General features: G+C 43.2%; 1 protein-coding gene across 2 annotated transcripts in view; it reads right to left on the bottom strand.

The window, feature by feature from the left end:
* Positions 1 to 484: 484 nt before the first annotated feature.
* GTF2E2 (general transcription factor IIE subunit 2) overlaps positions 485 to 14,658 on the bottom strand; it is a 22,401-nt gene continuing 8,227 nt past the window's right edge. The window contains exons 3-8 of one of the 2 annotated variants that reach the window (XM_057386516.1): positions 11,384 to 11,475; positions 10,880 to 10,987; positions 10,134 to 10,316; positions 9,642 to 9,735; positions 2,523 to 2,638; positions 485 to 1,879 (exon numbers count right to left, since the gene is read on the bottom strand). In XM_057386516.1, the coding sequence (XP_057242499.1) occupies positions 1,760 to 1,879; positions 2,523 to 2,638; positions 9,642 to 9,735; positions 10,134 to 10,316; positions 10,880 to 10,987; positions 11,384 to 11,475 (713 nt within the window). In that variant the 3' untranslated portion in view covers positions 485 to 1,759. The remainder of the gene's footprint in view (positions 1,880 to 2,522; positions 2,639 to 9,641; positions 9,736 to 10,133; positions 10,317 to 10,879; positions 10,988 to 11,383; positions 11,476 to 14,658) is intronic. The other variant, XM_057386515.1, reaches the window with a different exon arrangement.

The raw sequence follows: 14,658 nt of genomic DNA, 5'->3' as shown, positions 1-14,658 counted from the left end.
GGCAATGTTATGTAAGATAACTGGAAAGTCACTCCATGAAACCCCCCAAAGGTAGGAAAGGCAGCTCAGAGCTTTGCTGCTGTCCAAACACCACCACCAAAAAATCACTGCTCAAAAATGCAGCAGATGGAAGAGAATTTTTTTCCTTGAGTGAAGGTGACAGAAGAGAGGTGAACAGTTTTGCAAGTGTGCTGTAGGTACTTTGAGCCAGAGCTGTAATGAAAAACTAAAAAGCTCCAAGAGGAATTGTTTGTGCTGACCYGGAAGATACAGGAAAGAAAAACAGTTTCAAAACCAGCTGGAGCAGCATGCTTTTATATATATATATTTTAAAACCATGAAATATATATATATATAAAATAACAGAAGAAACTTCCTAACAGCATTTAGCAGCTCCTTAAACAGGGCTGACATGYGCAATGCTGGAAGCGCTGTTTCTCAGAAGAGCAGCCTTTAAAACCAGGAGGATAAATGCTGCACTTACAGAAGCATATTTCCCCAAGCTGACAGAACTTGTTCAGTGCGACAGCAACAAAGCCTCATTCTTCATCTGCTCACGTGTCCACATCCGACGGCCTCAGCTTCGACCCCGGCTGCATCAAGCAAGACAACAGCCTGTGCTCAAGCAGCAGCGACCTGCCGTCAGTGGGGAGCTGCAGGCACCTCTTTCATCTTTGATCCTAACCCTGAAAGAGAGGAGAAACAGCTCCTCTCCTGCAGTGCCACGAAAACAGGATCAGCATTGACCGACTCTGGTTCGGAACATAAAAATAAGTTATCAAGAGGACACGATTTGGCCACATTCCATGTAAGGCTGTGCTGCACAGAACATCAGCAGCTACAGGGAGCTTGCATTTAAGGTGGTTCCTCCCCTCTTCCCAACAGTCATTAAAAAGATGACAGCATAACCCAGAACAGTAAGTCACTGAGAGGATAAAAATACAGCAAAGATTCTTCTACCTCTGTGAAAAGGAAAACACAACAAGCACAAAAGTTGCTGATTCTCTCATTCTTTAAGGAAGCAACGCTGGAAACCAGCATTGTAAGTTTATTACTTAAAAAAAAAACCAAAACAATATTACACCGTCCTTTTTTTCCCCTCCTGTCCACAGAGCAGAACCTGCAACACACTTGCACCCACAACAGTGAGGAGATTGCCGAGGGCAATTCCTGATTAACATTRGGAAGCTCGGGCTGCATCCCATCCCACAGCCTGCTGGGATTWCAGGAGAGGGGGTTTTCTGAGTTTGAGTTTCAGATATCACCGCCTTTCAGTAAAGCTCAGTCCCATGGCAAGGAAGCAGCATACGAACCGTGGGTGTATTTGACTGTGAAAGAAACTTTGCCTGCAGTGATTTTAGGAAAAGGTTTTCCTGAAACAGGTAAAACAAATGCTGTATTCAACCCCACTAGAAAGTAAGTAATTCCAGGTAAATACCCATTAAGCAATGTAAAAGCAGAGTTAAGCACTGAGCAGGAATTCCTGCATTACATGCTGAGCACCATTTATCACCCTATGCCAACAGGCAACTAGTGAGAACCTCTTACTCAAAGACACGTTTCCCATTAGCTAATTAAATTAACCTCTAAATTTAGTAGCTCATACTTGCTCTTAAACTGACCTGTTTCACCGGCAGTTGCTGGGGTGGGGGAAACACATCACATTATTATATACAGTCAGTCCTTCTGTGAGCAGACGCCGAGCCCCAGCAGCAGAAAGCCCGTCTAGAAAGGCGCGTTTGCTCCAGAATTCAACCGCTCACTGCTTGCCAGGAACCACATCAGAGTAATCTTTTAGTACTCCAACCAAGTGGTCATTGTGAGTCTTAAACCGGCGTTTCTTCTGAGAGGCAGGTTTCTTCCTCCTCTGAATGGGAGCCTGCAGGAAGTAACAAATAGGAATAAGATATGTGACATCTGACCTGAGGTGTGACACCGTGCTGGTCACCACGGCTGCGAAAGATGAGCCCTGCCRGAATCAGGGGTGGGCAGGGAAGGGAGGTGCTGGCTCCTGGAGGAGAAACAGCAGCCAATTCCAGTCCAGGCAGGGAGATGACCCAGGGGACAGAGCAGAGCCACCGTATCCCAGGCACAGTAGTAAGTGCAGGTTCCAAACCCTGCCACGCCACTATGGAAGCAGATGCATGCCCATAGTTCTACCCACAATCCCATCAGGATYTCAAAGCTATTTAGCAGGAAAGTTAAAAACACCCCACCTTTCTATCAAAATACTGCTACTCATATTGTACAGCTTCAAGCAGAAGATTCCACTGTGGAGCTCACGGGGATTCCTGACGTTTGCCCTCTTTAGAAGCTGCTTGGATTAATCACACTGGCTCAAACCAGTTACAAAAATCACTGACTCTTGGCTGCAGCACTTGGTTTACCCACTATTTTAAAGTGGTCACACTTCCCCAAACTCCACAAAGTCATGCGTAGGCTCACCAACACGTTTTGGAATTAACACTGCAGGGTCAGGAAAGAGGGAATTTCCTAGGGAGATTGCAATTTGTATCTCTTACTATTTTCTTTGGTCCGGTTTCTTGCATGGAAGAAATACCCTGTCGTTTCAGATATTCTTCTATCTTCTCCTCATCCATAGAATCCACAGGAATGCTCCTCCACAGCTTCTGGAATTCTGAAACGACAAACCCTGGTTTTATATCCCAGTGAGCAAACCCTGGGCAAAGACCCCACGTGCAGGGAAGGAGACAGACTTGATTTCAAACACTGAAACATTCTGGCACGTCAGTCTGTCACCGCCAGCAGGCACTCACTCAGCACAGCCTTTACCCGCTCCAAATGCTGATGCACTGCCAAAAACACCCAAAACACGAAAAGATGCCACTCCAACCAACAAAACAACAAAAACAAAACACCCTCAAGCTAAATTGCTTTYGAGCATAAGGAGCACCCGGAGGCAACCTGTGCTTTTCATGTTTATTTGCTAAGGGAGTCTCTTTTTGCCTGGAACCTCTAGAGCTGGGTAGGCCTGAAAAAAGGGTCCTGATSAAGGGCAATCACCAACCATGAACTTCATTTAAACATCTTCAGCTTGCCATTGACTTGTCATGCCGTGGTCTAATTTACTGAAGGTTCAAGACATTTAATTCAGCGGCTCAGAGCTYGTTTATCACTGCAATATGATCCATATCGTGCTGTACAGATAATAAAGTACTAAAATTCCTCTGGTGTTAAAAAGAAGAGAGACACCTTAAAAACCACAGCAGCAGGAAAACAGACAGAGACAGTAAGTCTTAATTAGAGCAACTGCCATCTGCCTGCACACTTTCTGCCTCACGTAAAGTTTCACAGAGCCTCTGGAATGCCTTCTCCAGGCAGCGGCTGGTACGATCCTACCTCCCTTCATTCCCCAGGCAGGGAGTTAAGATACATCCTGTCAGCAGGTCKGGCTAACAAACTATAAATAAAACACGAGGCACACATAGCAACACAAGACTAAATTTTTCCTTTTATTTCCAGATAAATTTAGTATACAGTTGTCAAAACAACCACAACCTCTGCATGCTTAAGGATCTGTCCTGTGGAGCAGGGGATGAGATGCTCCAGTACCAGTTTGCCACGGATATCCCAGCCCAGGGCACACTGCAATGGGAGTGTACGAAAACAACTCAGTTCCTGCACTTGGAATRATTCCCTACCTAAGGCACCTTGTTTTTCTATGCAAATACATGCTTYGAATCTCAGGTGTTTCTCTTCTTCCTGTTGCCAACAGTAAGAGGCTGTCCAAGCTTTCCAGGAAACAAAGGCAAGGAACTTCACCGGTGAAGTATGACAGTGTTAATTTTTGGTAATGCAGTGGTTTTGAAGAGAACCAAATCCTGTCAAAACACCACCTTTGGTTACARGGAGATAGCTCTCAGCCTGCTTCTCACAGAGACTATCCAGCACCCCAGGATCAGCATGCAGATCCCTTAATGCAAGGACTGACACTCCAGGCAAGACATTCCCCATCTGCTCATCCATTTTGARGGGGATTCCAGGCTTTTGGCATTGCTGGCAGTGCCTGCTCTCACAGATCACCCTTCACCTCATCCTGCTGCAGCAGGTGGAGAAAGTTTGTCCTCTTATTTATAATATCCTGCTATGAACACAGATGATGTGTCACCTCATTAAAGTTCAGGATATACGGACAAGTATGCCCTGGTGCAAAAAAAAAAGAATAGGTGCTTAAGGTTAAACCGGTCTACATTCTTCTGGGGAACAGAAGTGAAAAATTAAACACTAGAAAATAAACGGTCAGCTCTTCAGGGATCAGCATGCACAGAAGTGCAGATCACAGTTAATATCTAACTACAGTGTTCTGCATTTCTTGTAGTGCCACGGTTATAACATCACTCCAGCTTCACARCCACCTTTTAAACCTGGCCAAGAAATACAAATGGAACAGGCACCAAGATCCAAAACTGCTGAGCTAAAATGGACTTTACATACAGATAATTTAATCCGCTAATTGGCCCCACCAGAGTCACTGGATCATATTCTGCAACTCCATTTAAAAACTCCTCCATAAATCAGGTTGCTTTCAGCACTACTGCTTTGATTGCAAAAGAATCTTCTACCCATGCKGGACTCCATGTAGGGCTTTAAAATACTTCACTGCCCAGGAAGGAGGGAGCCACAACATGGACACACTCCATATTGAAGGACTGATTTGGAACTAAAAGTACACGACAAAGGTGGAAAAGCACAGGGAGCTGCCACCCTTCAGTGAAGACRAGCTGTCTGCACTTAGGGTGTCTTCTAAAAGGAAAGGGAGATCCATCCGTCATCTCATCACAAAACTGACTTGGTGTAACACCAGACTAAATGCAAGGTCTGAGGAAAGAGAGGAGTGGATGGCTGGCACTGAACCCTTTACACATTACCTGTCAGGTTCAAGTCTCCAAGGACTATGCCCCTATCAGCTAGGGAAAGTTTAGACCTTGTGAATACACTCTCTGAATTATTGTAACATCCCCATCGAAATATGAGAACCTGTGGGAAAAGCTGGCAATAACAACAGCTCACAAGAAACAGCCCTCTGCATTTGTAGCTGTGGTATTTCTGCACCTCAGAAATTATACCCTTGACCTGACTTAGGGAAAGACTTTTCCTTATTTCCTTGAGAAGAATTGGAAATGCAGTCACTCTGGCCTTTGCAGGGCGTCTGAAAAGCTGATGACAGAGGCACAAGGCAGCTGATGGGGAAGGTTTCAATACACCAGTTCAATTTTTCACAATGTCTTTCTTTTCTCTGTGGACAGGGCACAAGGAGCTCGCTGTTGGTGTCAGGACTGGGAAGGGGATGGTTGGAGCTGGAAGCTCCCCACATGCTGGCCTGCTCCAGCCAGCCATGGAGARCAGGTTGGGATGCACGCACTCCTGCAGTGCCTGTAGCCATTATGATTACAGAGCACATTCAGTTTTCCTCCWCCGTGTCCTGTTCACTGCTGGGTGATCTTTACACCATCACAGCACAGCCAAGGTGACAGACTCTTCTCTCAGAGCCACTAAATTATTTTATACATCAGCCAGAATAAAAATATAACGGCTATGGGAAGATAAAAAGACAGAAAAGCTTCACCTGACCGCAGCGGGCTGCATTGAGGCAAGCTGACAATCTCTGCACGGCTTAGACTGCTTTGACAAGACACAGCCCAGAAAAAATCCCCTGGGGAGACATTTCCCAAGAGTTTCTGGTCAAAGCCAYGCAGGTGCTTTGAACCCTCCCACAGATTTGCATTTTCCACAGAGCTTTCAAGTCCTGATTCAATGCACATCTTCCTGAGGAGAGGCAGAAAGCTGTGATCCCAGTACTGAGGCAAGTGTCACGAACAAATCCTATACACAATATCTTGCAATCTGATCACTGAAACATTTTAACTCAGAAACTGGTCAGAGTCAACATGACTCACAGGCTGCTTCCTTGCTCCACCAGAGCTGAATTCTGGTTTTTCGAGTACTGAGAGGAGGAAATGAGATCAGGAGCTGTCTGAAAAGCCAGTTGAGATGTTTGCTGACATCTCCAGCAACATGGAGCCTGCGTGCACAGACTCAAAACAATGAGCTCTGACCAGCAGGGACCAACAGAGAGTTAAGCAGAGGGCAACATAACAAAGATCTCGCAAACACCTCTCTCTGAAAYACCCAAGGGGTAAGGATGCACAATTACCTTGATTTTACAGCATCACGAGGTGCCTCATAGATAAAAACAATTTGCAGTGACATTCTCTGAGTGATTATATTCTAACACACTTCCTTTCAATAAATGCTTACATTTGGGGAATGAAGTCATGGGTAAATGACTGCCTGGTGACTTTGGAGAGGCTTATCCAGCACTTCTGACTGYCTCACCTGCTCTTGCAGAAAGGTTGAGATGGCTGTGGAGATAAACTGATACATCACACAGCTAATAAAATCTGCCAGAGATTAAAAACAGCTTAAAAATCTTCACTGAGCCATGCCAAAAGCTGAGCGCAGGACAAGAAAAGACAATAACAGTACAGAAGGGAAGAAACAACAGTCTTAACAGTCCCAGGGAACACAGCACTGSATTTATACCAGAAGGAAAAGGTGCTTGATGTTAAATCTGTGCTGTCCCTGTACCACCAGAGCAGTAAGTCAGCACTGATCCCAAGCAATTTTTATAGTGTTAAATTTCAAAGGCTTTGGCGATTCTCTAAAGCCCTTCAAAGGCGCTTAGGAAAAAACAAAAAAAAAAAAAGGTATAATTTAGTATCAGAATTTTTTAGCATTAAAATACTTCCTATAGTGCATTCAGCTGGGAAAGATACCATCTCTAGCAGTTAGGCAATCAAACTGGCCTTTCAGCATTCAGCACAGGGGTGAAAGCCTTGTTCACATGCAAAGTGCTTCGCCCCAGCACAAAAAGGCAGCACTTGACTTGGCTGAAGCACCTGAAATCTGGCCCTGCTTTTATAAACACTTTCAGCTCCACACCACTGACAGTAGATTAATTAGCCAGGAAGTCCAGAAGGAACACATGCAATMTGAACCTTCCTTGGCTAATCACATAAAAGGAAGAACAAAAGCCGTTCCTTACTGCTAAAACCTTCTCCAGTACCCTTGAGATCACGATATATAGGCAGCGCTCCGTTGCTGCGATACATTGGGATTTATTTTCACAGAGGGAGAAAGAAAAGCTTGTTCAGCCATCAAGGGCAGAGGCAGGCACTGCCAGAAAGCAGGTCCTCCCACCGCTCCAGACAACGAGCTCCAAATTGCCCTGGCAGCTCCTCTTTCCCTGCTGATGGAGCTCAGGCAGCAGTGGGACAGGACACCCCGACTTTCCAAGGATCAGCCAACATATGTTCTGAACTGGGATGTCATATGGCAGCACCGAGCACCGAGGAGCACAGAGACCTTATTTCTGAGGATAAACATTAAACTAGAAACATATTTTGAACTGTCATCAGCTGCTAGATCAAAGCGTCTGCCAACACTTCAAGGCTTATTTTGCAGTCTTTTAAAAACTTCATTTTAACGTTGTTGGAGATAATGAGCTGCAATAGCATTGCTAAGGCAGAGAYGTGTCATAACTCATCCTGCACACAGACAATTCTGCCAGTGACTCCCTAAGAGACACCCTTCTGCTGCTCTGGAAAGAATCCTAAAGCAAAGCTGCTCAGGAAGGATGCTGAAGGATCCTTCAGCACAGGATAATATGGCTGGAAAAAGGACCTGCTCCACTGCAGYAAGTGAGTGAACCTACTCAGGGATGTTTTCAGCACTGCGGCATATGAAGGTGGATCACAATATTCACAAAAGAGAAAGTATTCCTGCCCCCTCTCAGAACAAAGCATCAAAAGGAAAGCCRAAACAGCAGGAACAGAGCAACAACAACACATCACTTCTCCATCAGATGGGAAGCTGCTGCCACCTGCGGATAAAAGGAAGCAGAGGCACCTTGAACTACAAACGCTGCACRCTGGATCCCTTCAGGACACAGGCTGAAAGCTTTAATGCCTTCCYTCACCAAGAAGCAAAGCATTTTAGAGATTTTTAACCTCTTCCTCTCCCAATAACTTGCACTGCTTGTTCCATAGCACACACGGGTGTGCCATGAATAGCCCTGGATTTATCCTGATGCCTCTGTCTCTTAACAAAATGGGCTCTTYCATTTCACAGTTAATCCTGGGGTTACTACAAACTGATAGCAACAGGGAAGAGACCTCCCTCTGATAATTCTTTTAGGATGATTGGGTTCCTGCTATCTGGAAAAAATTGCACAAGAAGAAACATTCATTTAGCAACCATGATTATGATACAACCAGCAGCTAAAACTTAAAATCTCTGTGCTAACAGTTACTGCAAGAGCACAGATTTCTGAATGTTTTGGCCATGTTCAGATCCCCAAAAGCTGTGGACTGAGGGACTGAAGAGGCAGTGCCTCAACAGGATGACCGTGTTCATGGTAAACTCCTGAACATGTGGGAATCAGAAATTCCCCACTAAATGCATTCTGCATTTCATATATAGTTTTACTGATGCTGTCAATAAACTACAGAAATGATTATTTCAAAAGAAATTCACCTCAATCTTTTGATATACTTTTAATATTTTTAAATGCTATAGATGTCACCTTTAATTAATTATCTTTGTGAAAGAAAGCTAAGAGTATAAGTGTGCTACACAACAATTAATGATACACATCTCCAGTTGCTAGTTTCTGTAGGAAATTAAGATTCCTGTGGAGACAGGAAAAGCAGGAAAGAGCTTTATGAATTCTCCTATATAAGTAATGCAGTCCAAGTTTGTATTAAAACTCTTTTTTTTTTTTTACCATAATGTGATGGTTGTGTGAAGCAATGGCTTTATGTGTCATGTTACAAGAACAATACATTAACAAAAGAAAGTGTTCAGTGTCAYTGASTCGTTTAAATCTGACACAGACTGCCTCCCCCTTTGTGCATTTACAGGCAYCTGATGYTGGCATTAATRTTATTAYTGGAAYRCACCCTGATTTCTGTAATTAATTTYTGTGCATAAACAAGTGCATAAAATTGCTYCAGAGGATTTTACCACTATTTGTGACACAGAAAACATGCTGAACRTGTGAAGCACCAAATCCACTCCAGCCCTGGGCAGCAGCACCCCACATCTGTGCTCTCCTCCCAGTTGTAACCACCACCTTCTCATGAATTTTGCTCACATCTCAGCTCTCTGTGCTTCCTCCTTCTGTTCCATTTGTGGCTTCTTGCTACATTCACCAATAAAAGGCGCATGGTTAATAAACTGGAAAAAAAATCCCAACAAAAATGTTGCACCCACAAGCGAATCTTTTGGGTTTTTTTGGCTGTCCTTTACACAGCAAAATGTTAGATGCCATTTGARTCAAAGTGAGGTGGTTTTTAGTCTCTTTTTGTCTCTTTTCGTCTCTTGAAGACAACTGCTGGATTCCTGGTGCCATGTTCCAATGCATCCATCATAATGCAGAGGGTTCACCCACTGATCTCATCAGCTTCATGTTAATATAAACATTCCCCTCACATCTGGACACACTTAATATTTCATTATCACCTTAAAAAACTTCTCTACCTGAAGAATGCTTAAACATAAAAGTGCTTAAGATGAATTCAAATCAACTGTCGTGGAAWGCCATGTAAACCAACACCTACCTTCATCCACAGCAAAGTGACAGCTCTTGTCATTGTAGAAAAGAATTTTCTTCTTATCAGGGCGATTAACAAAGATGATCTGGTCCCCTAAAGCCTCAAAAACAAATACAAAAGAACAACTCAAAATCACTTCGTTTCCAAGCAGAAGAGCTCCAACTACAACAGACCCAGACTTTGTGCTACAAACAACAACAAATTGGAGAAGGTGCAAAGTAACTGGCCATGAAACACATGAGCACACTAATAAATCAAAGATGAAATCCAGAGGACTGAGGTCAAGGTGTGAAAGCAGAACTAAATGCCTTGAGTTGCAATATGGGAGCTCAGGAGGACAAATCTGAACATAAAGGATGACATACAGAAAAGGCCACAGTATTAGATCTGCTGAAATAGCTTCCAAGTTACCAAAAGAACAGAAACAACCCATGAGAAAGCTCTCTCTTAGCCTCTCTCTTCCCTCTGAGAAGTGAACTGGAGACACGTGCCCCTCACCTTTATAGCTTTCTGTGCATTGGGCAGCCCTTCCTCAATGTCTTCCAGAAGGATTCCTCCCAGYCCTCGCTGGTCATGCTTGTCCAAGAGCCTGAGCAGAGCCTTTTTGTCTTTCAAGTTGTACTTGGGTTTGAAAGCATACTTCCCATCCACAACTTCTATTTTCGGATTGTTGACTAGAGCCTGTTAACAGGGACAGAAACTTCAAACCTTGAGAAAGTACAGACATTTACTACATTTTTTCTGGTGTGCTTTTAAGCACATGAACCACATGTTACAGCTGCCAGGCTGGAGGTTTGAGTTTAAAGGATTTTAAATCCTTGGATTTTAGATCCACCAGCCTAGGTATAATTCACCACAACACAGAGCACCTCAAAAAGAGAAGGGACCCAATTTTGGCACTGCAGGTTCACCTTTATCACTGAGCTTTCACCAGAAATTTCATACACTCTTCTTGGGAGGAGCTCTTCCACTCCATTTTAATATTATGGAATTCATTATGGAATAAACTGGAACTACCTTTTAAAAGACTCCAGCAAAGTCAAACTYCCCTCACAACCAACACTGCCAGAGTGGAAGTTTCTGTTCCACAGAATATTGGTGCTGGCAGAAAAGGGATGCTACAGTCTGTATTAGTAGTTTCTTGAGGGAAGTATTACATATCTAATAATTTAATAAATGTGTTTAATTCAGGTTTAACATAATTCTTTATCTTTAATGGAAATCTGAACTTAAGTTTTCTTTACCTCGCTCATTAACCATTGTTTCTGTTTGAGTCCAATATCTAAATGCTGTGTTTCATCAAGTATCTCTTCCAGGGTTAATGGATGTGTATCACCACGCTGGTGCCGAGTCTGCAAAAGCAAACAGGATCTATTAGAGTTCTGTACTCACTTTATTCAGCAACTCAATTATCAAAAAAGTAACTAAGATTGGCACCAAATTACACTTTATTTTGATCAATAGCTCACGAATCCCAAAACCTGACAGCATCTTGAAATTCCTGCAAATAAACCCCATTTTCTTGGTTGTAAAGTGACCTGGGATCATTAGGATTACAGTTATGGAACAATATGCTGACAATTTAAATTACTGTCAAGACTTGGAATTTAACAAGCTGTTTCTTGAAATTCTCACTCTTGCAGTAAAAGAATTTCAGAGTTTGAAATATTCAGCGTTTTCCAGCTACCACAGGACAATAAATAATTACAGCATTTAAAAACAATATTATTTTACACCAAACACCATACCTTCATATAATTCACTATTTTAGCAAGGACTCCAAACTTGTAGCCAGAGCCTCCTGAGAGGGCTTTCAAGTTAAATGATCCATTGCTGTGATCTACAAAGGGAGAAAAATAAACAATTAGAGGATGGTTCAATATTTCCCCATTGGCTCCGAGCTCCATCACTTTCTCACTCTACTTCCAGCAGCTTTTGAAATGACAGCTATGGACAGAAACAGGAGTGGCAGAAGCAGCCACCCTCAGGACTCTGTCCTTGCACACATCTTGATCCAGACCCAAGGAATCAGAGGACAMAGCTCTGGAACACTTCTGAGCAGAGCTCCACAAACAAAAAGTTAAGAAAGCAGCAGGTGACTGCAGCRTTACTGCCGTAAGACAACATGTTTAATTTGGTAGCTTAGCATCCCATAATCATTTACACTACATTAATCCACCCTGAAATAATGCACTGCATTTGCTCCACCGATACCTTCCTGCTGCTGAGATGGAGGCAAAGTTCCCTTCTTCCAAAAGGCATTCAGCAGTTACACAGCAGGTAAAGGAAGGCTGTGAATTTTTTTTTTATTTATTGTTTAAAGTGATTCTAGTGGAGAATTTATTAAACAAACCCATATAAATGCAAACCAATTCAATCTAGTGTGTTGCACCCTGGAACAACAACTCAGAATCCCCTTTGTTGTCAAATCTGGATGTCTTTACCAGGAGGTTTGGTATCATGCTGTTTCAAAAATTCTTGCAAGGTTATTAACGACCATTTCATTAACGTCAGCTCTTAGCACAGCACATTAAACACAAATATCCACAAACCACTATCACAAGCCACAGGCTCATTACCAGCACAACATTGCTCAAACCTAAAGGCAACAGTTTKTTTTTTTTTGAATTTCAGCTACTCCAGAAAAAGAACATCATMTTTCTGTCACCACGAGGATTATTTAACCCACTGGTGATTTTTAAGCACATTTAACAGGACAACAGCTATCTCAGAGACACTCAGCTCCTATTATTTCTGTGGAAAAGTCAGTTAAGGGAGAGAAAAGAACAGAATCATAAAGCTGTAATATGACATTGTCTTAGAGGCTTTACACAGCACAATTCTTAAATTAAAATGGAAGAATCAGTGTAACTCCAGCAACAGAAGAGTATTTTATTCTGGCTACTAAATTAAGACAGTAAAAGGAGGAAAATCAAAAGGCAGCTCCCCCTGAAAATACAGCCCGTAGGGATTTTCCCCTGCAGGATTCCCTTTTAACATTAAAAATTAATGTCTATGTAGGACATATTATAAATAAATTAAAAAATTAAGAGATGTAACAAGAAGTCTGAAGTGACCAAAATAAATCTCGAGGTACAACGAACAGTTAAGACAACTTATCATATTTTTGTTCTGTCTATTGAATCAGGAAGATTATCTCRTTTAATCTGCCTGGCTGCAGCCTGCCTGCTACAGTTCATGACGCGGGAATTGAACCACACGGTGAGGCTGGATATCTGCAGATATTAACACTTCAAACGTCATGGTTTGATGGCTGATTCCAGCACAAAGCAGAGCGGGGTCGTGGCCAATGCGCACTCCCAGCGCGCTCCTCTGCTAACGAGCTCATCGCATCCCAAAAAACAAGAACAGGGAGGGGTTTGCWTCTTATTCCAGACAGTAAGAGTCATATTTATGAATGATTTACTCCACGGGTTGAGGGCTTGATGCAAATGAGCACAAAGGAAGTTGTCAGCAGCATCGTGCTCTGGCCAATGGAAGGAGAGCTCCATCTTTGCTGTGCCATAGGCTGCACTAAAAAAAGGGACCAGAACGGCGCTCTCTCAGCATCCTTTCACACAAGAGGTAGGTGTGTATCATTTTATAACATTCTCTGAGGTTTATCTTGATTACTGAGAGCAAATATGCCTGTAAGCTGCGAACCTGTAAAAAGCTTCTTGGAATCAGAATGATTTTTCTCTWGGCTGAGCRGGGTTTATCCCACTGAACGCGGAGGAGCTTGTCTTGCACGATCAGACAAGCACTTTCACCATCTGTGCACTAATGGAAAATTGATGACCACTCCATCTTACAGCAAAGCTAACACAACCAGCCAAGATTCAGTAAACAAAATGGATTTCCTCCTTACAGGGGAGGTGGCTGGTTTCCTGCATCCTCACGTTCCTTGTGATTGATTCTATTCTRTATGTTTTCACAGAAATGACAGCAAAAGGGTTTTCCTTAAAACAAAGACAGCTCCAGCTGAAATGTGAGAAATGTTACCTCCCAGGGGGTATTCCATGAATCRGGCTGCCTAAAAGAGATGTGTGTGTGTGGAAGAGAAACCTGTTCTAGAAGTGTGGTACACTGATATAGGGAGAAAATCCCGCTGCATGCTGTTATCTTTGGAAATACTGGAGCAGCCATCGATACAATGCAAACAGATGGGTTAGAAWGCACCTGAGATTTGTAAATGCTTTTACCCCGAGATGTCTGCTCAGTGGTTTCTTAAACAGGACTTGCTCAGTGCTGCATTAAAAGGATTTTTTGCCAGTCATTTCCCTCTACTCCATGAATATGATTTCAAACAAAGCTGCTCCTCTGCAGTGCCCAAAGATGCTAATGCTTTTAAATTAAAACCTAGTGCAGATATTAAAGGGGCCAGTTCATTAAATATTTAACTCATTGCATTTTAGATACATACAATTGCTGACTTCATTTCAAATCAGACTGGCTGATGATACGAATCTGAAGCATGCCGTTACAAAATAAGTAAAATTGCAGGAAATCAGCCCATTTTCGACAGCTTTCAAGGACACTAACCCCATTAGTGCTATTTTAATTCTTGGTAACACCTACTTCAGCCTTGTATTTTAATAACTACAGCAAAGAGTAGCTGATTTTTATCTGCCTTGCCTCATTCAAATCTAAGGAGATCATCATCCTCCTGAAGGGGCATGAACCACCTCCAGCACAGCATTAAATTCCACCTCCTGGCACAAAGAGGAACATCTCTCCATTGTGCAAACTGCTGCCCTATTGGTGGCTGTGGAGTGGGAAGGGAATGCCTGTGGAGCGGGAAGGGAATGGCTGTGGAGTGGGTAGGGAATGGCTGTGGAGTGGGAAGGGAATGGCTGTGGAGTGGGAAGGGAATGGCTGTGGAGTGGGAAGGGAATGGCTGTGGAGTGGGGAGGGAATGGCTGTGGAGTGGGAAGGGAATGGCTGTGGAGTGGGAAGGGAATGGCTGTGGAGTGGGAAGGGAATGGCTGTGGAGTGGGAAGGGAATGGCTGTGGAGTGGGAAGG

Source organism: Malurus melanocephalus, unplaced genomic scaffold (assembly GCF_030028575.1).
Source record: "Malurus melanocephalus ecotype Western Australia unplaced genomic scaffold, MMel_1.1 scaffold_980, whole genome shotgun sequence".
Lineage (NCBI taxonomy): Eukaryota > Metazoa > Chordata > Aves > Passeriformes > Maluridae > Malurus > Malurus melanocephalus.
This window is presented reverse-complemented; position numbering and strand designations above follow the sequence as displayed.